Here is a 27796-nt window from a genome sequence, read left to right as displayed (position 1 = left end):
CCATCCCCAGTTTCCCATTCCCAATTGCCAGTCCAATCCCATCCCCATCCCCATCCCATTCCCAATCCCATCCCCAGTTTCCCATTCCCCATTCCATTCCCAATTCAATCCCATTCCCCATCCCATTCCCCATCTCATTCCCAATACCATTCCCAATCCCATCCCATCCCATAGGATCCACCCAATCCAAATCCAATCCCATTCCCCATCCCATTCCCCATCCAATCCCATCCCATCCCATAGGATCCACACAATTCAATCCCATTCCTCAACCCATTCCCCATCCCATCCCCAATCCCATTCCCAATCTAATCCCATTCTCCATCTCATTCCCAATCCCATTCCCCATCCCATCCCATAGGATCCACCCCATCCCCATCCCCATCCCATTCCCCATTCCATCCTATCCCAATTCCATCCCAATCCCATCCCATTCCCATCCCCATTCTCATTCCCATCCCATCCCATCCCATCCCATCCCATCCCATCCCATCGAATCCACCCAACCCCATCCCATCCCCCATTCCCATCCCTATCCCACAGAATCCACCCCATCCCCATCCCCATCCCCATCCCATTCCCCATCCCATCCCAATTCTATTCCAATGCCATCCCATTCCCATCCCATCCCAATCCCATCCCCAATCCCATCCCATCCCATCCCAATCCCATCCCCAATCCCATCCCATCCCATTCCCCATCCCATTCCCAATCCCATTCCATCCCATAGGATCCACTCAAACCCATCCCAATCCCATCCCCAATCCCATCCCATTCCCCATCCCATTCCCCATCCCAATCCCATCCCATCCCATAGGATCCACCCAATCCCATCCCATTCCCCATCCCAATCCCATCCCATCCCGTAGGATCCACCCAATCCCATCCCATTCCCATCCCCATTCCCATTCCCATATCCCATCCCATCCCATCCCATCCCATAGGATCCACCCACCCCCATCCCATTCCATTCCCATCCCATCCCAATCCCATTCCAATGCCATCCCATCCCAATCCCATTCCCCATTCCCATCCCATTCCCCATCCCAATCCCATCCCATCCCATTCCCATTCCCATCCCATTCCCCTCCCATTCCCCATCCCATCCCCATCCCATTCCCATCCCATCCCCATCCCCACCCCATTCCCAATCCCATTCCCAATCCCAATCCCATTCCCACCCCATCCCCATCCCACCCCTCCACTCCTCCCACCCACCAGGGGGCGCCCGCCTCCCTCCTCTCCTCGCGTGCACACTCGGGGGGGGGGGGGGTGTGGGCGTGCCCTCATCTCGGTGGGCGTCTCCCGGAGGCGTGGCCAAGCGGGGCGTTGAGGCGTGGGGGGCGTGGCTTCTCCGCGGGTATATAAGGAGGCGGGGCAGCGGGGGCGTGCCCAGACGGGCGGTGGGCGGGGCGCGGGGCGGGCGGGGCGCGCGGCGCTGGGTCCTTTGTTTGAGCGAGGCCGGAGCTCAGCGGAGCCGACACCGACCGCGGGGCCGGGACCGGGACCGGGACCGGGGCCGGGACCCGCCGCTTCCCTTCCCCTTCCTGCAACCCCCCCCCCCTCCCCATTTCCCTTCCCGTTCATCTCCCAACCGGGCCCCGCCGCAGGTAACCGGGATATGGGGGGGGGGGGGAAGGGTTGAGGCCTTTGGGGGGGGGGGGGGTGGGGGTGAATGTATTGGAGTGTATTGGGGGGGTCAATGTGGGGCTCGGCTGCTTATGGGGTGTGTGGGGTGAGTTATGGGGGTCCTGGCCCCCCCCCCCCCCACGGTGCTGAGGTAATTGAAGGGGTTTGGGTGGTTTTGGGGGGGGCAAACCTGAGGTAAATTGGGGGGGGGATGAGGGAAATGGGGGGGGGTGAACGTTGTGAATGGGGGGGGTTGGTGGTTTTGAGGTGAATTTGGGGGGGTTGGGGTGAATTTGGGGGGGGTGAGGTGAATTTAGGGGTTTTTGAGGTGAATTGGGGGGGTTTATGAGGTGAATTTGGGGTTTATGAGGTGAATTTAGGGTTTTTTGAGGTGAATTGGGGGGGGTTGAGGTGAGTTGAGGGGGGTGAGGTGAGTTGAGGGGGGTGAGGTGGATTTGGGGGGGATTGAGGTGAATTTGGGGGTTTAGGAGGTGAATTTGGGGGGTTTATGAGGTGAATTTTGGGGGTTTGAGGTGGATTTGGAGGTTTCAGGTGAATTTGGGGGTTTATGAGGTGAATTTAGGGTTTTTTGAGGTGAATTGGGGGGTTTATGGGGTGAATTTTGGGGGTTTGAGGTGGATTTGGAGGTTTCAGGTGAATTTGGGGGTTTATGAGGTGAATTTAGGGTTTTTTGAGGTGAATTGGGGGGTTTATGGGGTGAATTTTGGGGGTTTGAGGTGGATTTGGGGTTTTCAGGTGAATTTGGGGGTTTATGAGGTGAATTAAGGGTTTTTTGAGGAGAATTGGGGGGTTTATGAGGTGAATTTAGGGTTTATGAGGTGAATTTGGGGGGGTTGAGGTGGATTCGGAGTTTTCAGGTGAATTTGGGGGTTTATGAGGTGAATTTAGGTTTTTTTGAGGTGAATTGGGGGGTTTATGAGGTGAATTTAGGGTTTTTTGAGGTGAATTTAGGGTTTATGAGGTGAATTTAGGTTTTTTTGAGGTGAATTGGGGGGTTTTGAGGTGAATTTGGGGGTTTATGAGGTGAATTTGGGGGTTTATGAGGTGAATTTGGTTTTTTTGATGTGAATTTTGGGGTTTATAAGGTGGATTTGGGGGTTTATGGGGTGAATTTGGGGTTTTGAGGTGAATTTGGGGGTTTATGAGGTGAATTTGGGGTTTTTGAGGTGAATTTGGGGGTTTATGAGGTGAATTTATTTTTTTGGAGGTGAATTTGGGGGTTTATGTGGTGAATTTGGGGTTTTTGAGGTGAATTTGGGGTTTATGAGGTGAATTTAGGGGATTCAGGTGAATTTGGGGGTATTGAGGTGAATTTAGGGTTTTTTTGAGGTGAATTTGGGGGTTTATGAGGTGAATTTGGGGGTTTATGTGGTGAATTTGGGGTTTTTGAGGTGAATTTGGGGTTTATGAGGTGAATTTGGGGGGATTCAGGTGAATTTGGGGGTATTGAGGTGAATTTAGGGTTTTTTTGAGGTGAATTTGGGGGTTTTGAGGTGAATTTTGGGGTTTATGAGGTGAATTGGGGGTTTTTGAGGTGAATTTGGGGTTTATGAGGTGAATTTAGGGGGATTCAGGTGAATTTGGGGGTATTGAGGTGAATTTAGGGTTTTTTTGAGGTGAATTTAGGGTTTTTTTGAGGTGAATTTGGGGGTTTATGAGGTGAATTTGGCGGTTTTGAGGTGAACTTGGGGGGTTTTGAGGTGAATTTGGGGGTTTTGAGGTGAATTTAGTGTTTTTAGAAGTGAATTTGGGGGGGGTTGAAGTGAATTTGGCGGTTTATGAGGTGAATTTGGGGGTTTATGAGGTGAATTTAAGGTTTTTTGAGGTGAATTTGGTTTTTTTTAGGTGATTTGGGGGGTTTATGAGGTGATTTGGGTGTTTTTGAGGTGAATTTGGGTGTTTTTGAGGTGAATTTGGGGGTTTTGAGGTGTATTTGGGGGTTTTGAGGTGAATTTGGGGGGTTTTGTGGTGAATTTGGTGTTTTTGAGGTGAATTTGGGGTATTTTGAGGTGAATTATGGGGGTCTGAGCCTCTTGGGGGGGTCACTGCTGAGGTAAACGGGGGGTTTGGCCCCTCTGAGGTGATTTTGGGGGGTGGTTTGAGGTAAATGGGGGGGGTTGAACCTCTTTAAAGTGATTTTTGGCTGTTTCTGGGGTGATTTTTGAGGTGAATTCGAGGGTTTTTTGTCCCTGTTGAAATGAATTGGGGTGATCTGAGGTAAACTGAAGGGTGGGGGAGGGGGCTGACCCCATTGGGGGGGTCAAACCTGAGGTAAATGGGGGGGGGATTGGTCCTTTTGGGGTGATTTTAGGTGGTTTTGGGGCCCTGTGAGGTCATTTTGGGGGGTATCTGAGGTAAATGTGAAGGGGTTTGGGGCCAGGAGGTGAATGGGGGCGGGTTTGGGCCTCCTTAAGGTGATTTTGGGTCAGTTTTGAGTGTTTCTGAGGTAAATTCGATATTTCTGGGGTGAATTTTGGTGTTTCGGAGATAAATGGGGAGGTTTGGGCCCCGGGAGGTGAATTTGGGGGGGGTTGAGGTGATTTTGGGGGTTTCTGAAGTAAATTTCATGGTTTTGGACCTCCTAAAGGTGAATTTATGGGCTTCTGAGGTAAATTTTGGGGGGGTTGGGCCCCAAGAGGTGAATCCAGGGGGTTCTGAGGTAAATTATGGGGGTCTGACCCCATTGGGGGGGTCAAACCTGAGGTAAATGGGGCTGTTAGACCCCAATAGGTGATTCTGGGGCTATTTGAGGTGATTTTGGGGCTATTTGAGGTGACTTTTGGTGTTTATAGAAGGAATTGGGGGGTTCTGACCCCATTGGGGTGCATTGGGGGGGTCAAACCTTCAGTAAATGGGGGTGTTTAGATCCCAGTAGGTGGTTTTGGGGCTATTTAAGGTGATTTTGGGTGCTTATAGAATGAACTGGGGGCTTCTGACCCCATTGGGGTGCTTTGGGGGGGGGTGTCAAGCCTGAGGTAAATGGGGCTGTTAGACCCCAATGAGGTGTTTTGGGGGCTATTTGACATGATTTGGGGGGTATTTGAGGTGATTTTGGGTGTTTATAGAATGAATTGGGGGGTTCTGACCTCATTGGGTTGCTTTGGGGGGTCAGACCTGAGGTAAATTGGGCTGGTAGACCCCAATAGGTGATTTTGAGGCTATTTGAGGTGATTTTGGGTGTTTATAGAACGAACTGGGGGGTTCTGACCCCATTGGGTTGCATTGGTCGGGTCAAACCTTAAGTAGATGGGGCTGTTAGGCCCCAATATGTGATTTTGGGGCTATTTGAGGTGATTTTGGGGCTATTTGAGGTGATTTTTGGTGTTTATAGAATGAATTGGGGGGTTCTGACCCCATTGGGTTGCATTGGTCGGGTCAAACCTTAAGTAAATGGGGCTGTTAGGCCCCAATATGTGATTTTGGGGCTATTTGAGGTGATTTGGGGGCTATTTGAGGTGATTTTTGGTGTTTATAGAATGAATTGGGGGGTTCTGACCCCATTGGGTTGCATTGGTCGGGTCAAACCTTAAGTAAACGGGGCTGTTAGGCCCCAATATGTGATTTTGGGGCTATTTGAGGTGATTTTGGGGTTATTTGAGGTGATTTTGGGGCTATTTGAGGTGATTTTGGGGCTATTTGAGGTGATTTTTGGTGTTTATAGAATGAATTGGGGGGGGTCTGATCCCTTTGGGGTGCATTGGAGGGGTCAAACCTTTAGTAAATGGGGGTCTTAGATCCCTATAGTTGATTTTGGGGCTATTTGAGGTGATTTTGGGTGTTTATAGAATGAATTGGGGGGGGTCTGACCCCATTAGGGGGGTCTTGGGTTGATACAAAGTGGGGGCCCTGTCCCTATTGGGGTGCCCCCTTTTCCCCCCTCATTGCCCCATTGCCCTGGGCTGGGCCTGGCTGGGTGTGGAGCTGCGATAAGGGGAGGGTGTGGGAGCAATGGGGCAGGGCCAGAGCTGTACTGGGAGCACTGGGTGCTGCACTGGGAGCAATGGGGCTGAGCCAGAGCTGTACTGGGAGCACTGGGAGCTGCACTGGGATCAATGGGGCAGAGCCAGAGCTGCACTGGGAGCACTGGGGCAGAGCCAGAGCTGCACTGGGAGCACTGGGAGCTGCACTGGGAGCACTGGGGCAGAGCCAGAGCTGCACTGGTAGTACTGTGGCAGTGTGATAGCTGCACTGGGAGCACTGGGAATGGGAGGGATGGATACTGGGAGCACTGGGAATGGAGATAACGGGTAATGGCCATACTGGGAGCTGGTACTGGCCGTACTGGTTATACTGTGAGCAGCTCCTTATAGATCCCAGTCTGGGACTGGGAATGGAGGGGGGCTCCCAGTGCTCCCAGTAACCATGTTCCCCCTGCTGAGATCCCACCATGGCTGGAGCCTAGCCCCCCCCCCCCCCCCCCCCCCCACTGGACCCACTGCATGTGAGTGAACACGCGTGTGTAGGGGGGTTACATGTGTGTCCATGTGTGTGTCCACATGTGTGTCCATATGCACACGCGTGCGTAGGGGGGTTACATGTGTGTCCATGTGCACACGTGTGTGCAGGGGGTCATGTGACGTGGGTATGTCTGCACACGCCTGTGCAGAGCGGTACATGCGAGGTCATGTGTGTGCAGCACGTGTGCTGGCTGATACATGTACGTGTGTGTACACGTGTGTAATCAGGTGGTGTTGTCACGTGCACATGGGTTCTGCATACATGCATGTAAAGGTGTGTCTGGGCGCACATGTGAGTGTCTACATGTTAGTGTCTACATGTTAGAACACGTGTGTGTCTACATGTGGGTGTCTACATGTTAGAACACGTGTGCATGCGTCTGCGTGGTGGTGTACATGTGTGTAAAGAGATGTTATGGCAGGCACACGTGTGTACACGTGTGCACATGGGTGTTTTGTTGCGCACACGTGGTCTGTTACACGTGTGTGGTGTTGCGTGTTACACGCAGAAGGCAAAGTTGTACATGTGTTACAGGCAGAGAACATGGCTACACATGTATGACAATGATACACTCATGCAGAGGACTCAGTGCCACATGTGTTACGTATGATGCTCTTACATTCCATGCAGAGGACATGGTTACATGTAGTACACATGTTACAGACGTGTTACATGCCACATGCATGTTCACACACTGCTGTATTTTACGTGCAGGGGACACAGTTGCACATGTTGCACATGTGGCACTATTACACGTGTGTTACACGCAGAGTGTACGGTTACACCTTGTTATACACGCATGTTAGCATTGCACGCACATGCCACAGACTCAGTTCCACATGTTACATGTGTCTGGTGGAGGTACACATGTATGATGGTGGGACACATGTGTTACACGTGTTTACGTGACACGTCTTGAATGTGTCTGGTGTTATGTACGACGGTGGGACACACGTGTTGCATGTCTTTGATCATGTGACACGTGTTGCATGTGTCTGGTGGTGTTACACATGTACGATGGGGTGACACATGTATTACGTGTGTCAAATGGTATTACACGTGTAACATGCGTTTGATCATGTGACACGTGTTGCATGTGTCTGATGTTACACGTGTATGATGATATGACACGCACATTCCTTGTGTCTGTTCGTGTCACATGCGTATTGCATGTGTATGATGTGCGAAACGTGTTGCATGCGTATGACAGCGTGACACGTGTTGCCCATAACAGTGTGACACGTGTTACATGTGTATGATGTGATACACGTTACATGTGCATGAGGGTGTGACACATATTACATGTGTATGATGATGTGACAGACATGTTACATGTGTATGACAGGGTGACACGCGCGTTAAACGCGTATGACGTGCGACACGCGCATGACAGCGCGACACGCGTGCTACATGCGCATGACGGTGTGACACGCGTGTTACATGCGTATGGCAGTGCGACACGTGTTACATGCGTATGGTGGTGCAACACACGTGTTACAAGCGTATTACAGCGCGACACGCGTGTTACATGCGCATGAAGGTGTGACACATGTTACATGCGTATGGCGGTGCGACACATGTGTTACATGCGTATGGCAGTGCGACACACGTGTTACATGCGTATGGCGGGGCGACACACGTGTTACATGCGTATGGCGGCGCGACACACATGTTGCATGCGTATGATGGTGTGACACACGTGTTACATGTGCATGAGGGTGCGACACATGTTACATGTGTATGGCGGCGTGACACACGTGTTACATGGGTATGATGGTGCAACACACATGTTACTTGGGTATGACGGTGCGACACGTGTGTTACATGCGTATGACGGTGCGACACATGTTACATGCGTATGACCGCACGACACACTTGTTAAATGGGTATGATGGCGCGACACGTGTGTTACATGCGTATGACGGTGTGACATGTGTTACATGTGCATGAGGGTGTGACACACATGTTACATGCGTAGGACGGTGCGACACGTGTGTTACATGTGCATGGCGGCACGTCACAGGTGTTACATGGGTATGGCGGCACGACACAGGTGTTACATGGGTATGACGGTGCGACACACGTGCTACATGCCCATGGCGGCACGACACGTGTTACATGCGCGTGACGGCACGACACACGCGTTACATGCATGTGATGGCACGACACGCCTGTTACATGCATGTGACGGCGTGACACGCCTGTTACATGCGTATGACGGCGCGACACGTATGTCACATGCGTATGGCGGCGCGACACGCCTGTCACATGCGTGTGACGGTGCAACATGCGTGTGATGGCGCAACACGTGTGTTACATGCGTATGACAGCGCGACACGCGTTTTACATGCGTTTGATGGCGTGACACGTGTGTTACATGCGTATGGCGGCGTGACACATGTTACATTTGTATGACGGGGTGCCACACGTGTTACATGCGTATGACGGTGCGACACACGCGTTACATGGGTATGATGGTTTGACACGTGTATTACATGTGTTACATGCGTGTTACACATCTCACACACGTCCATGCCCCTCCCCCTCCCGTGACGTCACTGGCCCCGCCCCTGCCCCTCCCCCCAGAACGAGGCAACAACTGCCCCAATGAGCCCCACCCCCACTCCTGCCCCATGGCTGCCCCACATCCTCCCTATGGTTGCCCCACACCTGCCCCATTGCTGCCCCTCAGGACCCCCACACATGCCCTATGGCTGCCCCACAAGAACCCTACATCTGCCCTATGGTTGCCCTACAGGCACGCCATGGCTGCCCCACATCCTCCCTATGGTTGCCCCACACCTGCCCTGTGGTTGCCCCACCAGCAACCTACACCTGCCCCATGGCTGCCCCACAAGCACTCCACACCTGCCCCATGGCTGCCCCACAAGCACCCCACACCTGCCCTATGGCTGCCCCACAAGCACCCCACACCTGCCCCATGGCTGCCCCACAAGCACCCCACACCTGCCTCATGGCTGCCCCACAAGCACCCCACACCTGCCCTATGGCTGCCCCACAAGCACCCCACACCTGCCCCATGGCTGCCCCACAAGCACCCCACACCTGCCCCATGGCTGCCCCATAAGCACCCCACACCTGCCCCATGGCTGCCCCACAAGCACCCCACACCTGCCCTATGGCTGCCCCATGGCTGCCACATAAGCACCCCACACCCACCCCATGGCTGCCCCATATCCTCCCTATGGCTGCCCCACACCTGCCCCATGGCTGCCACATAAGCACCCCACACCTTCCCCATTGCTGCCCCACAGGCACCCCACATCTGCCCTATGGTTGCCCCACAGGCACCCCATGGCTGCACCACATCCTCCCTATGGCTGCCCCCCACCTGCCCCATGGCTGCCCCACAAGCACCCCGCACCTGCCCATGGCTGCCACATAAGCACCCCACACCTGCCCCATTACTGCCCCACAGGCACCCTATGGCTGCCCCACAAGAACCCTACCCCTGCCCTATGGCTGCCCCACATCCTCCCCATGGCTGCCCCACACGTGCCCCACAACCACCCCATGGCTGCCCCATAGCCCAAACTCTCTGTGCCTCAGTTTCTCCCCCCCCCCCCCCCAGCCCATCCCTGGGGCTCAGTGGGGCAGGAGCAGGGGCACATGTGTGCCCCCCACACGGAACATACATGTAACATGCTACAACACGCTTGCGACCCCGGGGGGGGGAAGGGGGGTGCGATGACACGTGACCAGGGTCACGTGCCTGTTGTCGTGGGGGGGGGTCACGTGTGGGCTTGCGTGTCCCATGCAGGCCTATGGGGCTGTCCCCGTGTCACCCCGTGGCCTCGCGTGTCCTCGTGTCACCTTGTGTCCTCGTGTGTCCCATACCCCACACCCCATACCCCATATCCCATACCCCATGCCCCATACCCCGTACCCCATACCCCATTCACCATACCCCATATCCCCCACCCCATACCCCATATCCCATACTCCCCACCCCACACCCCATTCCCCATACCCCATGCCCCACACCCCATACCCTGTACCCCATACCCCACACCCCATATCCTGTACCACATACCCCACACCCCATATCCCACACCGCATACCCCACACCCCGTACCCCACATCCCATACTCCATGCCCCACATCCCATACCCCACACCCTAATCCCCATACCCCATATCCCACACCCCACATCCCATACCCCATACCCCACACCCCATACCCCATATCCCACACCCCATGCCCCACATCCCATACCCCATATCCCACATCCCATATCCCACATCCCATACCCCACACCCCATACCCCACACCCCATACCCCATATCCCACACCCCATATCCCACATCCCACACCCCATACCCCCCACCCCCCACCCCATTCCCATCTCCATTTATCCCATGGCCCTCCCATGTCCCCACGTGCCCTCCCCGTGTCCCCTCCCCCTCCGGCGCCGGCCCGCTGATGACGTCACGCTGACGTCACCGTCCCCGTGTTGGGGTTGGGTTGGGGGGGGGGGGGTGGGTGTGGGAACCCACGCGGTGCCGGTGACTCACCCGTGTCCATGTGGGGCCCGAGCACGGGACAGGGCACATGGGGCACGGTAAGGACACGTTACCCCTAGGTGTGTGTGTGGGGCAGGGGGGACCCACGGGTGTGGGGCAGGGAGCATGGCTGTGGGGCACAGGACATGGTTGTGGGGCCATGTGTTGTGGGTCAGAGAACATGGTTGTGGGTCGTAGGACGTGGTTGTGGGGCACATGTGTCTGGTTGTGGGTCACACAACATGGTTGTGGGTCATAGGACATTGTTGTGGGTCCATGAGTTGTGGGTCAGAGGACATGGTTGTGGGTCCATGTGTTGTGGGTCAGAGAACATGGCTGTGGGTCATAGGACGTGGTTGTGGGGCACATGTGTCTGGTTGTGGGTCACACAACATGGTTGTGGGTCATAGGACATTGTTGTGGGTCACAGGACATGGTTGTGGGTCAGAGGACATGGTTGTGGGTCCATGTGTTGTGGGTCAGAGGACATGGTTGTGGGTCGTAGGACGTGGTTGTGGGGCACATGTGTCTGGTTGTGGGTCACACAACATGGTTGTGGGTCATAGGACATTGTTGTGGGTCACACAACATGGTTGTGGGTCAGAGGACATGGTTGTGGGTCCATGTGTTGTGGGTCAGAGAACATGGTTGTGGGTCATAGGATGTGGTTGTGGGGCACATGTGTCTGGTTGTGGGTCACACAACATGGTTGTGGGTCATAGGACATTGTTGTGGGTCCATGTGTTGTGGGTCAGAGAACATGGTTGTGGGTCATAGGACATTGTTGTGGGTCCATGAGTTGTGGGTCAGAGGACATGGTTGTGGGTCATAGGACATGGTTGTGGGTCACATGTGTCTGGTTGTGGGGCACATGTGGGTCTAGAGCATGGTTGTGGGTCCATGTGTTGTGGGTCATACAATATGGTTGTGGGTCATAGGACATTGTTGTGGGTCCATGTGTTGTGGGTCAGAGAACATGGTTGTGGGTCATAGGACATGGTTGTGGGGCACTATGTCTGGTTGTGGGGCACATGTGTTGTGGGTCTAGAGCATGGTTGTGGGTCCATGTGTTGTGGGTCATACAATATGGTTGTGGGTCATAGGACATTGTTGTGGGTCCATGAGTTGTGGGTCAAAGGACATGGTTGTGGGTCGTAGGACATGGTTGTGGGTCACATGTGTCTGGTTGTGGGGCACATGTGGGTCTAGAGCATGGTTGTGGGTCATACAATATCGTTGTGGGTCATAGGACATGGTTGTGGGTCTATGTGTTGTGGGTCAGAGAACATGGTTGTGGGTCATAGGACATGGTTGTGGGTCACTGTGTCAGGTTGTGGGGCACATGTGTTGTGGGTCTAGAGCATGGTTGTGGGTCCATGTGTTGTGGGTCATACAATATGGTTGTGGGTCATAGGACATGGTTGTGGGTCACATGTGTCTGGTTGTGGGGCACATGTGGGTCTAGAGCATGGTTGTGGGTCCATGTGTTGTGGGTCATACAATATGGTTGTGGGTCATAGGACATAGTTGTGGGTCAGAGAGCATGGTTTTGGGTCACACAGCGTGGTTGTGGGTCCGTGTATTGTGGGTCAGAGAACATGGTTGTGGGTCACACAGCATGGTTGTGGGTCTAGAACATGGTTGTGGCTCATATGTGTCTGGTTGTGGGGCACATGTGTGTGGTTGTGGGTCACAAGTGTCTCGTTGTGGGTCACATATGTCCAAGTGTGGGTCACACAGCATGGTTATGGGTCACATGGGTCCAGTTGTGGGGCACACAACATGGTTATGGGTCACATGTGTCCATTTGTGGGTCATACATGTCCAGTTATGGGTCACATGTCCAGGTGTGGGTCGCGTGTGTCCAGGTGTGGGTCACGTGTGTCCAGCTGTGGGTCACGTGTGTCCAGGTGTGGGTCACGTGTCCAGGTGTGGATCATGTGTGTCCAGGTGTGGGTCACGTGTGTCCAGGTGTGGGTCACGTGTCCAGGTGTGGGTCACGTGTCCAGGTGTGGATCACGTGTGTCCAGGTGTGGGTCACGTGTCCAGGTGTGGGTCACGTGTCCAGGTGTGGATCACGTGTGTCCAGGTGTGGGTCACGTGTCCAGGTGTGGCTCACATGTGTCCAGGTGTGGCTCACATGCATCCAGTTGTGGGTCATGTGTATCCAGTTGTGGGTCACGTGTGTCCAGGCGTGGCTCACGGGTGTCCAGGTGTGGATCACGGGTGTCCAGGTGTGGATCACGTGTGTCCAGGTGTGGGTCACGTGTGTCCAGGTGTGGGTCACGTGTCCAGGTGTGGGTCACGTGTCCAGGTGTGGCTCACGTGTGTCCAGGTGTGGGTCACGTGTGTCCAGTTGTGGGTCACGTGTGTCCAGGTGTGGGTCACGTGTGTCCAGGTGTGGGTCACGTGTGTCCAGGTGTGGATGATGTGTGTCCAGGTGTGGGTCACATGTCCAGGTGTGGGTCACGTGTCCAGGTGTGGGTCACGTGTGTCCAGGTGTGGGTCACGTGTGTCCAGGTGTGGGTCACGTGTTCAGGTGTGGGTCACGTGTGTCCAGGTGTGGGTCACGTGTCCAGGTGTGGGTCACGTGTGTCCAGGTGTGGGTCAAGTGTCCAGGTGTGGGTCACGTGTGTCCAGGTGTGGCTCACGGGTGTCCAGTTGTGGGTCACGTGTGTCCAGTTGTGGGTCACGTGTGTCCAGGTGTGGGTCACGTGTCCAGGTGTGGGTCACGTGTCCAGGTGTGGGTCACGTGTGTCCAGGTGTGGATCATGTGTGTCGAGGTGTGGGTCACGTGTCCAGGTGTGGGTCACGTGTGTCCAGGTGTGGGTCACGTGTGTCCAGGTGTGGGTCACGTGTCCAGGTGTGGGTCACATGTCCAGGTGTGGGTCACGTGTGTAACGGCACAGGGTTGCGGTGCCACCGTTGCTGTCATGGGCGTCGCCGTCAGGCGTGGTGCTGGGCCCGGTGGGGACGCATGGTTGTGGGTCACGTGGTTGTGGGTCACATGAGGTCACGTGCCTCACGGATGCCACTTTAAGAGGGGTTTGGGGCAGCCATGGGTCGCTATGGGGCAGCCGTGAGTTGCTATGGGGCAGCTGTGGGTCGCTGTGGGGCAGCCGTGGGTCGCTGTGGGGCAGCCATGGATTGCTATGGGGCAGCCATGGGTCGCTATGGGGCAGCCGTGAGTTGCTATGGAGCAGCTGTGGGTCTCTGTGGGGCAGCTATGGATTGCTATGGGGCAGCCGTGGGTCTCTATGGGGCAGCTGTAGGTTCCTATGGCGCAGCTGTGTGTCACTATTGGGTAGCTGTGGGTCTCTATGGGGCAGCTGTGTGTCTCTATGGGGCAGCCATGAGTTGCTATGGGGCAGCCGTGGGTCGCTCTGGGGTTTCCCATGGCTGCCCCACCCCCTCCACGTCATGGGAAGGCCCCAAAACTCCCCCCCGTGGGCGGCTGCAACGTCACAGCCATGGGGGGGCGGGGGAAGCCCTGCCCCATAGCAGCGCGTCCTGCCCCATAGCACCTCGTCCCGCCCCATAGCACCGGGTCCTGCCCCATAGCACCGGGTCCTGCCCCATGGCTGCCCCACACCAGCCCCACAGTGGTTCCCCCCCCATGTCTCTGCCCCAGAGCCATGTGGACACCCCCCCTCCTACCTTTCTCTGATTGGCTAGCCCCGGCCTAACCCCCGCCTCCCATTGGTCCCCTCAGGCTGAGCTAGAAGACGGCTGGGGACGATGATTGGCTGCCAGGCGTGGGGCGCCCTGTGATTGGCCGGATTCCTGGAGAGCGTCGCCGGATCGGTGAGGGGGCGGGGCCTGCGTCATCTGACGTCACGCGGGAGCCCCGCCCACTTCCGCCCCACGTTGTTCCTTCTTTCCCCCCCCCAACCAATCCCTGCCCCATAACTGCCCCATAACCAGTCCCCCTGCCCCATAACCAATCCTCTGCCCCATAATTACCCCATAACTGCCCCATAGCTGCCCCATAACTGATCTCCTGCCCCATAACCAGCCCCCCCTGCCCCATAACCAATCCTCTGCCCCATAACCGATCCTCTGCCCCATAATTACCCCATATCTGCTCCATAACCGAGCTCCTGCCCCATAACCACCCCCCCATTGGCCCCCATGACCCCCGTGAACTTTGACCCCAGGTGAGGGCGGGGCCGCCCCAGCCCAGCAGCCGCCCCTCCCCCCACCGGGGCTGCCCCTGACCCGCCCCCCGCGGGGACCCAGCCCCGGAGCGGTGAGTGGGGCTATGGGGCGCTATGGGGCGCTATGGGGCGCTATGGGGGCTATGGGGCACTATGGGGGCTGTGGGGCACTATGGGGGCTATGGGGCGCTATGGGGGCTATGGGGCACTGTGGGGGCTATGGGGCACTGTGGGGCACTATGGGGTTCCTATGAGTGTCTATGGGGGGCTATGGGTGTCTGTGGGGGCTATGGGGCACTGTGGGGTTCCTATGAGTGTCTATGGGATTCCTATGAGTGTCTATGGGGGGCTATGGGTGTCTGTGGGGGCTATGGGGCACTGTGGGGTTCCTATGAGTGTCTATGGGATTCCTATGAGTGTCTATGGGGGGCTATGGGGGTCTATGGGGGCTATGGGGCACTGTGGGGGCTATGGGGCACTGTGGGGCACTATGGGGTTCCTATGAGTGTCTATGGGGGGCTATGGGTGTCTATGGGGGCTATGGGGCACTATGGGGGCTATGGGGCACTGTGGAGCACTATGGGGTTCCTATGAGTGTCTATGGGGGGCTATGGGTGTCTATGGGGGCTATGGGGCACTGTGGGTGCTATGGGGCACTATGGGGTTCCTATGAGTGTCTGTGGGGGGCTATGGGGCACTATGGGGGCTATGGGGCACTATGGGGCTTCTATGAGTGTCTATGGGGGGCTATGGGGCACTATGGGGGCTATGGGGCACTACGGGGTTTCTATGAGTGTCTATGGGAGCTATGGGGCACTAGGGGGGCTATGGGGCACTATGGGGTTTCTATAGTGTCTATGGGGGTTATGGAGGGCTATGGGGCACTATGGGGGCTATGGGGCACTATGGAGTTTCTATGGAGGGCTATGGGGGGCTATGGGTGTCTATGGGGGCTATGGGGTGTCTGAGGGGCTATGGGGTGTCTGAGGGGCTGTGGGGTGTCCATAGGGGGGCTGTGGGGGGGCTATGCAGTGTCTATGGGGTGCTGTAGGGTGTCTATGGGTGTCTGTCTATGGGGGGGCTGTGGGGTGCTGTAGGGTGTCTATGGGTGTCTGACTATGGGGGGCTGTGGGGGGCTATGCGGTGTCTATGGGGTGTCTGTGGGGCACTGTGGGGTGCTGTAGAGTGTCTATGGGTGTCTATCTATGGGGTGTCCATGGGGGGGCTGTGGGGTGTCTATGGGGGGTTATGTGGTGTATGTGGGGCTCTGTAGGGTGTCTATAGGGGGCTCTGGGGCGCTATGGGGTGTCCATAGGGGGCTGTGGTGTGGCTGTGGGGGGCTCTGGGGGCTTATGGGGCTCTCTTGGGGTCTATGGGGCGCTATTAGGGGTCTGTGGGGGGTCTATGGGGCTCTATTGGGGTCTATGGGGTGCTATTGGGGGTCTGTGGGGGGTCTATGGGGCTCTATTGGGGTCTATGGGGTGCTATTAGGGGTCTATGGGGGGGTCTATGGGGCTCTATTGGGGTCTATGGGGCGCTGTTGGGGGTCTGTGGGGGGTCTATGGGGCTCTATTGGGGTCTATGGGGCTCTATTGGGGGTCTGTGGGGGGTCTATGGGGCTCTATTGGCGTCTATGGGGCTCTATTAGGGGTCTGTGGGGGGTCTATGGGGCTCTATTGGGGTCTATGGGGCGCTATTAGGGGTCTGTGGGGGGTCTATGGGGCTCTATTGGGGTCTATGGGGCGCTATTAGGGGTCTATGGGGGGGTCTGTGGGGCTCTATTGGGGTCTATGGGGCGCTATTGGGTGTCTGTGGGGGGTCTATGGGGCTCTATTGGGGTCTATGGGGCACTCTTGGGTGTCTGTGGGGGGTCTATGGGGCTCTATTGGGGTCTATGGGGCGCTATTAGGGGTCTATGGGGGGGTCTGTGGGGCTCTATTGGGGTCTATGGGGCGCTATTGGGGGTCTGTGGGGCTCTATTGGGGGTCTTTGGGGGGTCTGTGGGGTGCTATGGGGCTCCATCGTTCCCTATGGGCCCCATTGTTCCCTATGGGTCCCATTGTTCCCTATGGGCCCCATTGTTCCCTATGGGGCCCCAGTGTTCCCTATGGGCCCCATTGTTCCCTATGGGGCCCCATTGTTCCTTATGGGGCCCCATTGTTCCCTATGGGTCCCATTGTTCCCTATGGGGCCCCATTGTTCCCTATGGGTCCCATGCTCGCAGGCTGGATGCATCGCGCCGTGGAGCCGCTGGGGGGCAGGGCCGGTCGGGACCCCTTCGCCGTGGGGAGCCTGGGCTGCGGTGGGGCCTGGGCCGCCTGCCCCCCACCCCGGGCCTGGCTGCCCGCCACCAGGTACTGCCCCATAGCGACCCATAGAGACCCCACAGAGACACATAGTGACCAATAGTGACCCATAGGGACCCATAGTGACCCATAGAGACCCATAGCAACCCATAGAGACCCCATGGAGACCCATAGCAACGCACACTGACCCATAGAGACCAATAGCAGCGCACAGTGCCCCATAGCTACCCATAGAGACCCATAGCGACCCATATACTGGCCCATAGAGACCGAAAGCGATCCATATACTGACCCACAGAGACCCATAGCGACCCATATACTGGCCTATAGAGACCCAAAGCGGCCCATATACTGACCCACAGAGACCCATAGCAGCACACACTGACCCATAGCGACCCATATACTGACCCATCGAGACCCACAGCAACACACAGCATCCCACAGACTGCCCCCCCGTGCCCCATAGCGAGCCACAGAGACCCACACACTGACCCATAGTGACTGGCACTGACCCATAGCAACCCATAGTGACCCACACACTGTCCCATACTGACCCATAGCGACTCACACTGCCCCATGGGGATCCCCACATTGCACACACTGTCCCATAGGGACCCCTACACCACCTCACACTGCCCCATAGCACCCTATAGGAACCCCCCCACTGCCCCATAGCTCCCTATAGAGACCCCTCCACTGCCCCATAACACCCTATGGGGACCCCCACACTGCCCCATAGCACCCTATAAAGACCCCCACACTGCCCCAGTGCACCCTATAGGAACCCCCACACTGCCCCATTGCACCCTATAGGAACCCCCGCACTGCCCCATAGCACCCTATAGGAACCCCCTCACTGCCCCATAGGGACCCCATAACCGGGGGGGTCCCCCACCATCTTTCCCCCCCCACAGGTGCTCTTCCAGCCTCGGGCAGGCCCCGCTGCCCCCCCACCTCCTGCCCCCCCACGGAGGCAATGGGGTCCCCCCCCACAAGTCCTTCTACCCCCCAGGGTAAGTTCTACCCATGTCCCGTCGTGTCCGTTCCCCCCCCCCACATTGCCAGGGGCATCCATGGGGCTGAGTCCCGCAAGTGCCCTCCATGGGGATCAAGTCCGTGGGGCTGAGCCCCACAAGTGCCCTCCATGGGGATCAAGTCCGTGGGGCTGAGCCCCACAAGTGCCCTCCATGGGGATCAAGTCCGTGGGGCTGAGCCCCACAAGTGCTCTCCATGGGGTTCAGTCCATGGGGCTGAGCCCCACGAGTGCCCCCCATGGGGCTCAATTCATGGGGCTGAGCCCCACAAGTGCCCCCCATGGGCATCAATCCATGGGGCTGATCCCCACAAGTGCCCCCCATGGGGGTCAATCCATGGGGCTGAGCCCCACAAGTGCTCTCCATGGGGCTTAATCCATTGGGTTGAGCCCCACAAGTGCCCTCCATTGGCATCAATCCATGGGGCTGAGCCCCACAAGTGCCCTCCATGGGGGTCAGTCCGTGGGGCTGAGCCCCACAATTGCTCTCCATGGGGTTCAGTCCATGGGGCTGAGCCCCACAAGTGCCCTCCATGGGGTTCAGTCCATGGGGCTGAGTCCCGCAAGTGCCCTCCATGGGGATCAAGTCCGTGGGGCTGAGCCCCACAAGTGCTCTCCATGGGGTTCAGTCCATGGGGCTGAGCCCCACAGGTGCCCTCCATGGGGCTCAATCCATGGGGCTGAGCTCCACATGTGCCCCCCATGGGGTTCAGTCCGTGGGGCTGAGCCCCACAAGTGCCCTCCATGGGCATCAATTCATGGGGCTGAGCCCCACAAGTGCCCTCCATGGAGGTCAATCCATGGGGCTTAGGCCCACAAGTGCCCTCCATGGGGCTCAATCCGTGGGGCTGAGCTCCACATGTGCCCTCCATGGGGGTCAGTCCATGGGGCTGAGCCCCACAAGTGCCCCCCATGGGCATCAATCCATGGGGCTGAGCCCCACAAGTGCCCCCCATGGGGCTCAATCCATGGGGCTGAGCTCCACATGTGCCCCCCATGGGCATCAATCCATGGGGCTGAGCCCCACAAGTGCCCCCCATGGGGGTCAATCCATGGGGCTGAGCCCCACAAGTGCTCTCCATGGGGCTTAATCCATTGGGTTGAGCCCCACAAGTGCCCTCCATTGGCATCAATCCATGGGGCTGAGCCCCACAAGTGCCCTCCATGGGGGTCAGTCCGTGGGGCTCAGCCCCGCAAGTGCCCTCCATGGGGGTCAGTCCATGGGGCTGAGCCCCACGAGTGCACCCCATGGGGCTCAATTCATGGGGCTGAGCCCCACAAGTGCCCCCCATGGGCATCAATCCATGGGGCTGAGCCCCACAAGTGCCCCCCAGGGGGGCTCAGTCCGTGTGGCTGAGCCCCACAAGTGACGCCCTCTATGGGTCAGGGCCGCCCCCCCGCCCCGGGCGCCGCTGGAGCCGCCCCCCCCGGGGTGCGTGCGGCTGCTGCCCTGGGAGCCGCCGGCAGAGGGCGCCGCGGAGCTGGAGAGCGCCTGCCCCGGGCGGGCCCGAGGGGCGCGGGGGGAGCTGGCGGTGCGGCTGCGGGGGCTGCAGCAGGTGAGGGTACGGGGTATCGCGATATGGGGTGCGGGGTATCGCGATATGGGGTGCGGGGTATCGCGATATGGGGTACGGGGTATCGCGATAGGGGGTGCGGGGTATCGCGATATGGGGTAAGGGGTATCGCGATATGGGGTGCGGGGTATCGCGATATGGGGTGCGGGGTATCGCGATATGGGGTACGGGGTATCGCGATAGGGGGTGCGGGGTATCGCGATATGGGGTAAGGGGTATCGCGATATGGGGTGCGGGGTATCGCGATATGGGGCGCGGGATATCGCGATATGGGGCGCGGGGTATCGCGATATGGGGTGCGGGGTATCGCGATATGGGCACGAGATATCGCGATATGGGGTGCGGGATATCGCGATATGGGGTGCGGGATATCACGATATGGGGTACGGGATATCGCGATATGGGGTAAGGGATATCGCGATATGGGGTGCGGGATATTGCAATAGGGGGTGCGGGGTATCGCGATAGGGGGTACGGGATGTCGCGATATGTTGTGCGGGATATTGCGATATGGGGTACGGGATATCGCGATATGGGGTAAGGGATATCGCGATATGGGGTACGGGGTATCCTGATATGGGGTACGGGATATCGCGATAGGGGGTACAGGATATCGCGATAGGGGGTATGGGATATCGCAATATGGGGTGCGGGGTATCGCGAAAGGGGGTATGAGATATCGCGATGGGGGTACGGGATATGGGGTACGGGATATCGCGATGGGGGTGCGGGGTATCGCGATAGGGTGTACGGGATATCACGATAGGGGGTATGGGATATTGCGATAGGGGGTATGGGATATGGGGTACAGGATATCACAATATGGGGTACGGGGTATCGTGATATGGGGTACGGGATATCGCGATATGGGGTACGGGGTATCGCGATCGGGGGTACTGGGTATCGCGATAGGGGGTATGGGATATGGGGTATGGGATATCGCGATGGGGGTATGGGATATGGGGTGCAGGATATCACGATAGGGGGTATGGGATATGGGGTACGGGATATCGCGATGGGGGATGGGATATGGGGTACGGGATATCGCAATGGGGGTATGTGATATGGTGTACGGGGTATCGTGATATGGGGTATTGCGATATGGGGTACGGGATACCGCGATATGGGGTATAGGGTATGGGGTACGGGATATCACGATAGGGGGTATGGGATATGGGGTACGGTATATCGCGATAAGGGGTACGGGATATGGGGCATGGGATATCGTGATATGGGGTATGGGATATGGGGTACGGGATATCGCAGTGGGGGTATGGGATATGGGGTACTTGATATCGCGATAGGGGGTATTGCGATATGGGGTACGGGGTATCGCGGTGGGGGGGTGGGATACGGGGTACGGGATATCACAATATGGGGTATGGGATATGGGCTACTGATATCGCAATGGGGGTATGGGATATGGGGTACGGGATATCGCGATATGGGGTATTGCGATATGGGGTACGGGATACTGCGATGGGGCTATGGGGTATGGGATATCGCAATAGGGGGTATGGGATATCGGGTACTGGATATCGCAATGGGGGTATGGGGTACGGGATATCATGATAGGGCGTATGGGATATGGGGTACAGGATATCGCGATGGGGGTATGGGGTACGGGATATCGCAATAGAGGTATGCTATATGGGGTAAGGGATATCATGATATGGGGTATGGGATATGGGGGATGGGTTATCGCGATGGGGGTATGGGATATGGGGTACGGGATATCGCGATATGGGGTATTGCGATATGGGGTACGGGATACCGCGATGGGTATTGGGTATGGGGTACGGGATATCGCTATAGGGGGTATGGGATATAGGGTACGGGATATCGCGATAGGGGGTATGGGATATGGGGTGCGGGATACCACGATACGGGGTATGGGATATGGGGAACGGGAAATCGCGATGGGGGTATGGGATATGGGGTGCGGGATATCGCGATAGGGGGCATGGGGTATGGGGTACGGGATATTGCGATAGGGGGTATGGGGTACAGGATATCGCGATAAGGGGTACCTTGATACGGGGTATTGCGATATGGGGTACGGGATATCGCGATATGGGGTACTGCGATATGGGGTACAGGGTATCGCGATATGGGGTACGGGATATCGTAATGGGGGTATTGTGATATGGGGTGCGGGATATCGCGATGGGGGTATTGCGATATGGTGTACGGGATATCGTAATGGAGGTATTGCGATATGGGGTACGGGATATCGCGATAGGGGGTATGGGATATGGGGTACGGGACATCGCGATAGGGGGCATGTTATATGGGGTATGGGATATTGCGATAGGGGGTATGGGATATGGGGTACGGGATATTGCGATAGGGGATATGAGATATTGTGATACCGTGGAATGGGATATTGGATATCGCGATACGGGGTATGGATAGGGTATATAGAATATTGTGATATGGGATATCGCAATATGAGGTCTGGGCATGGGATATGGAGTACGATGTATGCGCTATCACTATATGGGATATCACGATATGGTGTATGGGATATGGGGTATGGGGTTTGGGATAGCAAGATATGGGATATCGCAATATGGGCATGGGATATCACGATATGGGGTACAGGATATGTGGAATGGGATATCAATATGGGATATTGTGATATGGGGGTTTGGGATATTGCAATATGGGGTAAGGGATATGGGGTATGGGATATCATGATATGGGATATCACGATACAGGATATTGCGATATGGGGTATGGGATAGGGGGTATGGGATATCACGGTGTTGGATATCATGATATGGGGTATGGAATATCGTGATATGGGGTATGGGATATTGCGATATGGGATATCATGATATGGGATATGAGATATTGTGATACCGTGGAATGGGATATGGGCTATCGCGATACGGGGTATGGGCTATCGCGATATGGGGTATGGGATATCGCGATATGGGGTATGGGATATTGCGATATGGGGTATCACGATATAGGATATGAGATATTGTGATACCGTGGAATGGGATATGGGCTATCGCGATATGGGGTACGGGCTATCGCGATATGGGGTATGGGATATCGCGATATGGGGTATGGGATATCGCGATATGGGGTATGGGATATCGCGATATGGGGTTGCTGGGTGTGTCTGGGGCTGACCCCGCCCCCGTGCCCCCCACCCCAGGCCCAGCTCTGGAGCTTCCCCCCAGGCCCCCCCTCCCCCCCCCGGAACAGGGCCCTGCCCCCGCTCCAGCAGGCCTGGAGCCCCCCCGAGGTGAGCGCTATTATGGGATGGCTATGGGGGGTATTATGGGATGGGTATGGGGGTATTATGGGATGGCTATGGGGGGTATTATGGGATGGCTATGGGGGGTATTATGGGATGGCTATGGGGGGTATTATGGGATGGGTATGGGGGGTATTATGGGATGGCTATGGGGGGGTATTATGGGATGGCTATGGGGGGTATTATGGGATGGCTATGGGGGTATTATGGGATGGCTATGGGGGGGTATTATGGGATGGCTATGGGGGGTATTATGGGATGGCTATGGGGGGTATTATGGGATGGGTATGGGGGGTATTATGGGATGGCTATGGGGGGGTATTATGGGATGGCTATGGGGGGTATTATGGGATGGCTATGGGGGTATTATGGGATGGCTATGGGGGGGTATTATGGGATGGCTATGGGGGGTATTATGGGATGGCTATGGGGGTATTATGGGATGGCTATGGGGGGTATTATGGGATGGCTATGGGGGGGTATTATGGGATGGCTATGGGGGGTATTATGGGATGGCTATGGGGGGTATTATGGGATGGCTATGGGGGGTATTATGGGATGGCTATGGGGGGTATTATGGGATGGGTATGGGGGTATTATGGGATGGCTATGGGGGGGTATTATGGGATGGCTATGGGGGGTATTATGGGATGGCTATGGGGGGTATTATGGGATGGGTATGGGGGGTATTATGGGATGGCTATGGGGGGGTATTATGGGATGGCTATGGGGGGTATTATGGGATGGCTATGGGGGTATTATGGGATGGCTATGGGGGGGTATTATGGGATGGCTATGGGGGGTATTATGGGATGGCTATGGGGGTATTATGGGATGGCTATGGGGGGTATTATGGGATGGCTATGGGGGGGTATTATGGGATGGCTATGGGGGGGTATTATGGGATGGCTATGGGGGGTATTATGGGATGGCTATGGGGGTATTATGGGATGGCTATGGGGGGTATTATGGGATGGGTATGGGGGGTATTATGGGATGGCTATGGGGGGTATTATGGGATGGCTATGGGGGGTATTATGGGATGGCTATGGGGGGTATTATGGGATGGGTATGGGGGGTATTATGGGATGGCTATGGGGGGTATTATGGGATGGGTATGGGGGGTATTATGGGATGGGTATGGGGGGTACGGGTATTATGGGATAGGGGGTATGGGTATTATGGGATGGCGGGGGGGTATGGGTATTATGGGATGGGTATGGGTATTATGGGATGAGGGTATGGGTATTATGGGATGGGGGGGTATGGGTATTATGAGATGGGGTGCGGGTATTATGGGATGGGGGTATGGGTATTATGGGATGGGTATGGGTGTTATTCAATGGGGGTATTGGTATTATGGTATGGAGGTGGGTATTATGGGATAGGGGGTGTGGGTATTGATTGGTATCGATATTATGGGGTAGAGAATATGGATATTATGGGATATGGGGTATGAATGTTATGGGATAGGGGATACGGATATTATGGGGTATGGGTATTATAGGATAGGGGTATTATGGGATATGGTTATTATGGGATATGGGCATTACGGGATACGGATATTATGGGATATGGGGTACAGATATTGCGCGGTATGGGTATGATGGGGTATGAGTATTACACGATAGCGTATATGGATATTATGGGGTATGGATGTTATGGGATAGGGGATATGGATATTATGGGATATGGATATTATGGGATATGGGATATTAAACCTGCCCCTCCCCCCCCCAGAAACGGACCTTCCCCCCCAAGCGGGGGGTGCAGCTGAAGCGGGGGGCGCTCCCCCCCGAACCCCCCCCCCCGGCCCCACCCGACGAGATGCCCCCCCCCGGCAAACGCCAGCGGAGCCGCAGCCCCGAGCAGGTGGGGGGGACATAGAGTGGTGGTGGGGGACATGAATGGGGTCTGGGAGGGCATTAATGGGGTCTGGGGGGGTATTAGTGGGGTCTGGGGGGGCATTAATGGCATCTGTGGGGGGCATTAATGGGGTCTGGGAGGGCATTAATGGGGTCTGGGGGGGTATTAGTGGGGTCTGGGGGGGCATTAATGGCATCTGGGGGGGGCATTAATGGGGTCTGGGGGGGCATTGATGGGGCCTGGGGGGGTATTAGTGGGGTCTGGGAGGGCATTAATGGCGTCTGTGGGGGGCATTAATGGGGTCTGGGGGGGCATTAATGGCGTCTGTGGGGGGCATTAATGGGGTCTGGGGGGTATTAATCGGGTCTGGGGGGGTATTAATGGCATCTGGGGGGGCATTAATGGAGTCTGGGGGCATTAATGGGGTCTGGGGGAGGCATTAATGGGGTCTGGGGGGGGCATTAATGGGGTCTGGGGGGGCATTGATGGGGCCTGGGGGGGTATTAGTGGGGTCTGGGAGGGCATTAATGGCGTCTGTGGGGGGCATTAATGGGGTCTGGGGGGGCATTAATGGCGTCTGTGGGGGGCATTAATGGGGTCTGGGGGGTATTAATCGGGTCTGGGGGGGGTATTAATGGCATCTGGGGGGGCATTAATGGAGTCTGGGGGCATTAATGGGGTCTGGGGGAGGCATTAATGGGGTCTGGGGGGGCATTAATGGGGTCTGTGGGGGCATTAATGGGGTCTGGGAGGGCATTAATGGGGTTTGGGGGGGTATTAGTGGGGTCTGGGGGGGCATTAATGGAGTCTGTGGGGGGCATTAATGGGGTCTGTGGGGGCATTAATGGGGTCTGTAGGGGTATTAATGGGGTCTGGGGGAGGCATTAATGGGGTCTGGGGGCATTAATGGGGTCTGGGGGGGCATTAATGGGGTCTGGGGGGGCATTAATGGGGTCTGGGGGAGGCATTAATGGCGTCTGTGGGGGGCATTAATGGGGTCTGGGGGGCATTAATGGGGTCTGTGGGGGCATTAATGGGGTCTGGGTGGGCATTAATGGCGTCTGTGGGGGTCATTAATGGGGTCTGGGAGGGCATTAATGGGGTCTGGGGGGGCATTAATGGCATCTGTGGGGGGCATTAATGGGGTCTGGGGGGGTATTAATGGGGTCTGGGGGGGTATTAATTGGGTCTGGGGCATTAATGGGGTCTGGGGGGGCATTAATGGGGTCTGGGGGGGGCATTAATGGGGTCTGGGGGAGGCATTAATGGGGTCTGGGGGGGGTATTAATGGGACCTGGGGGGCATTAATGGGGTCTGGGTGGGCATTAATGGGGTCTGTGGGGGCATTAATGGGGTCTGTGGGGGTATTAATCGGGTCTGGGGGGGTATTAATGGGGTCTGGGGGCATTAATGGGGTCTGGGGGGGCATTAATGGGGTCTGGGGGCATTAATGGGGTCTGGGGGGGTATTAATCGGGTCTGGGGGGGTATTAATGGGGCCTGGGGGGCATTAATGGGGTCTTGGGGGGGCATTAATGGGGTCTGTGGGGGGCATTAATGGGGTCTGTGGGGGCATTAATGGGGTCTTGGGGGGGCATTAATGGGGTCTGGGGAGCATTAATGGGGTCTGGTGGGCCTTAATGGGGTCTGGGAGGGCATTAATGGGGTCTGGGGGGCATTAATGGGGTCTTGGGGGGGCATTAATGGGGTCTGGGGAGCATTAATGGGGTCTGGGGGGGCATTAATGGGGTCTGGGGGCATTAATGGGGTCTGTGGGGGCATTAATGGGGTCTTGGGGGGGCATTAATGGGGTTTGGGGAGCATTAATGGGGTCTGGTGGGCATTAATGGGGTCTGGGGGGCATTAATGTGGTCTTGGGGGGGCATTAATGGGGTCTGGGGAGCATTAATGGGGTCTGGGGGGCATTAATGGGGTCTGAGTGGCATTAAGGGGGGCTGATGTCCACTGGGGGTCCCTGATTGTCCCTGTGTCCTCAGGTGCCCCCCCCGTTCCCGTTGCCCCACCAGGGGCTGTGGCCCCCCCAGCATGGGGACGCCTGGACACCCCCCCCCCGCCTCGGGCCCCCCCTAGAGAGACAGGTGAGTGGTCCCCCCCATAGCCCCCCATTGCCCCCCGTTACCCCCCCTTGCCACCCATTACCCCCCATTGAGCCCCATCACCCCCCCTCGGTGTCCTCCCATGACCTCCCCAAGCCCCGCCCCCTTCCCCCCCCAAGCCCCGCCCCCTTTGACGCTTTGCCCCCCCCCCCCCACAGGACCAGCGCAGCCTGGCGGCCCCCCGCCCCCCCCCGCCGCCCCCCGGCCCCTCGGAAGTGACCTTAGGGGGCGGGGGGTCCGGGCGGGCGCCGCCCCCCCCCTCACCAGCACCCACCGTCTGCGTGCCTTGTGCCCCCCCCCGGGCACCCCCCCGGCACCCCCAGAGCGTGAGTGTGGGGTGGGGAGTATGGGGTATCGCGATACGGGGCGTGGGATATCGCGATATGTGGGGATATGGGGCGTCACGATACGGGGTATAGGGCGTAGTGATGTTGGGTGTGGGGTATCGCGATGTGGTGTGGGGAATATCGTGATACGGGGCATGGTGTGTCGCGATAGGGGTTATGGGATATCGTGGTATGGGGTACGGGGTACAGGGTCTAGTGATATTGGGTATGGGGTATCGCGATATGGTGTATGGAATATGGTGATACGGGGTATGGGATCTCACGATACGGGGTATAGGGCATCGCAATATGGGATATCAGGATATGGGGTGTGGGATATCGTGATATGGGGTATGGGGGGTCACAATATGGCATATGGGATGTTGTGATATGGAGTATGGGTTGCAGGCTATAGGGTATGGGATACCACTATATGGGGTGTATGATATGGATTATGGGGTATCGCTATATGGGGTATGGAATATCACGATATGGGGTATGGAATATCACAATACA

General features: G+C 56.7%; 1 protein-coding gene and 1 long non-coding RNA gene across 3 annotated transcripts; both read left to right on the top strand.

The window, feature by feature from the left end:
* The first annotated feature begins 1573 nt into the window (after nucleotides 1–1573).
* Nucleotides 1574–18120, top strand: LOC133264048 (uncharacterized). Of its 2 annotated transcripts, XR_009741601.1 has the most exons (5): nucleotides 1574–1610; nucleotides 14344–14435; nucleotides 14789–14880; nucleotides 17013–17142; nucleotides 18009–18120. It is a non-coding gene; the product is annotated as an uncharacterized LOC133264048 (long non-coding RNA). The 2 variants fall into 2 exon arrangements; XR_009741602.1 differs by lacking the exon at nucleotides 14789–14880.
* An 835-nt stretch (nucleotides 18121–18955) lies between these two features.
* On the top strand, nucleotides 18956–27280 carry LOC133264049 (basic proline-rich protein-like; the record flags this gene model as incomplete). The annotated part of the gene is made up of 6 exons (XM_061443952.1): nucleotides 18956–18969; nucleotides 19515–19683; nucleotides 22871–22960; nucleotides 24713–24844; nucleotides 26835–26936; nucleotides 27113–27280. Coding segments are annotated over exons 1-6 (675 nt in total), but the record flags the coding sequence as incomplete, so codon positions are not given.
* Between the last annotated feature and the right edge of the window lie 516 nt (nucleotides 27281–27796).

Source organism: Pezoporus flaviventris, unplaced genomic scaffold (assembly GCF_033815535.1).
Source record: "Pezoporus flaviventris isolate CSIRO_AGI_PZ_B2104156 unplaced genomic scaffold, CSIRO_AGI_Pfla_v1 ptg000578l, whole genome shotgun sequence".
Lineage (NCBI taxonomy): Eukaryota > Metazoa > Chordata > Aves > Psittaciformes > Psittacidae > Pezoporus > Pezoporus flaviventris.
Note: the sequence above shows the minus strand (reverse complement) of the source record. Positions and strands in the feature narration are given on the sequence as shown.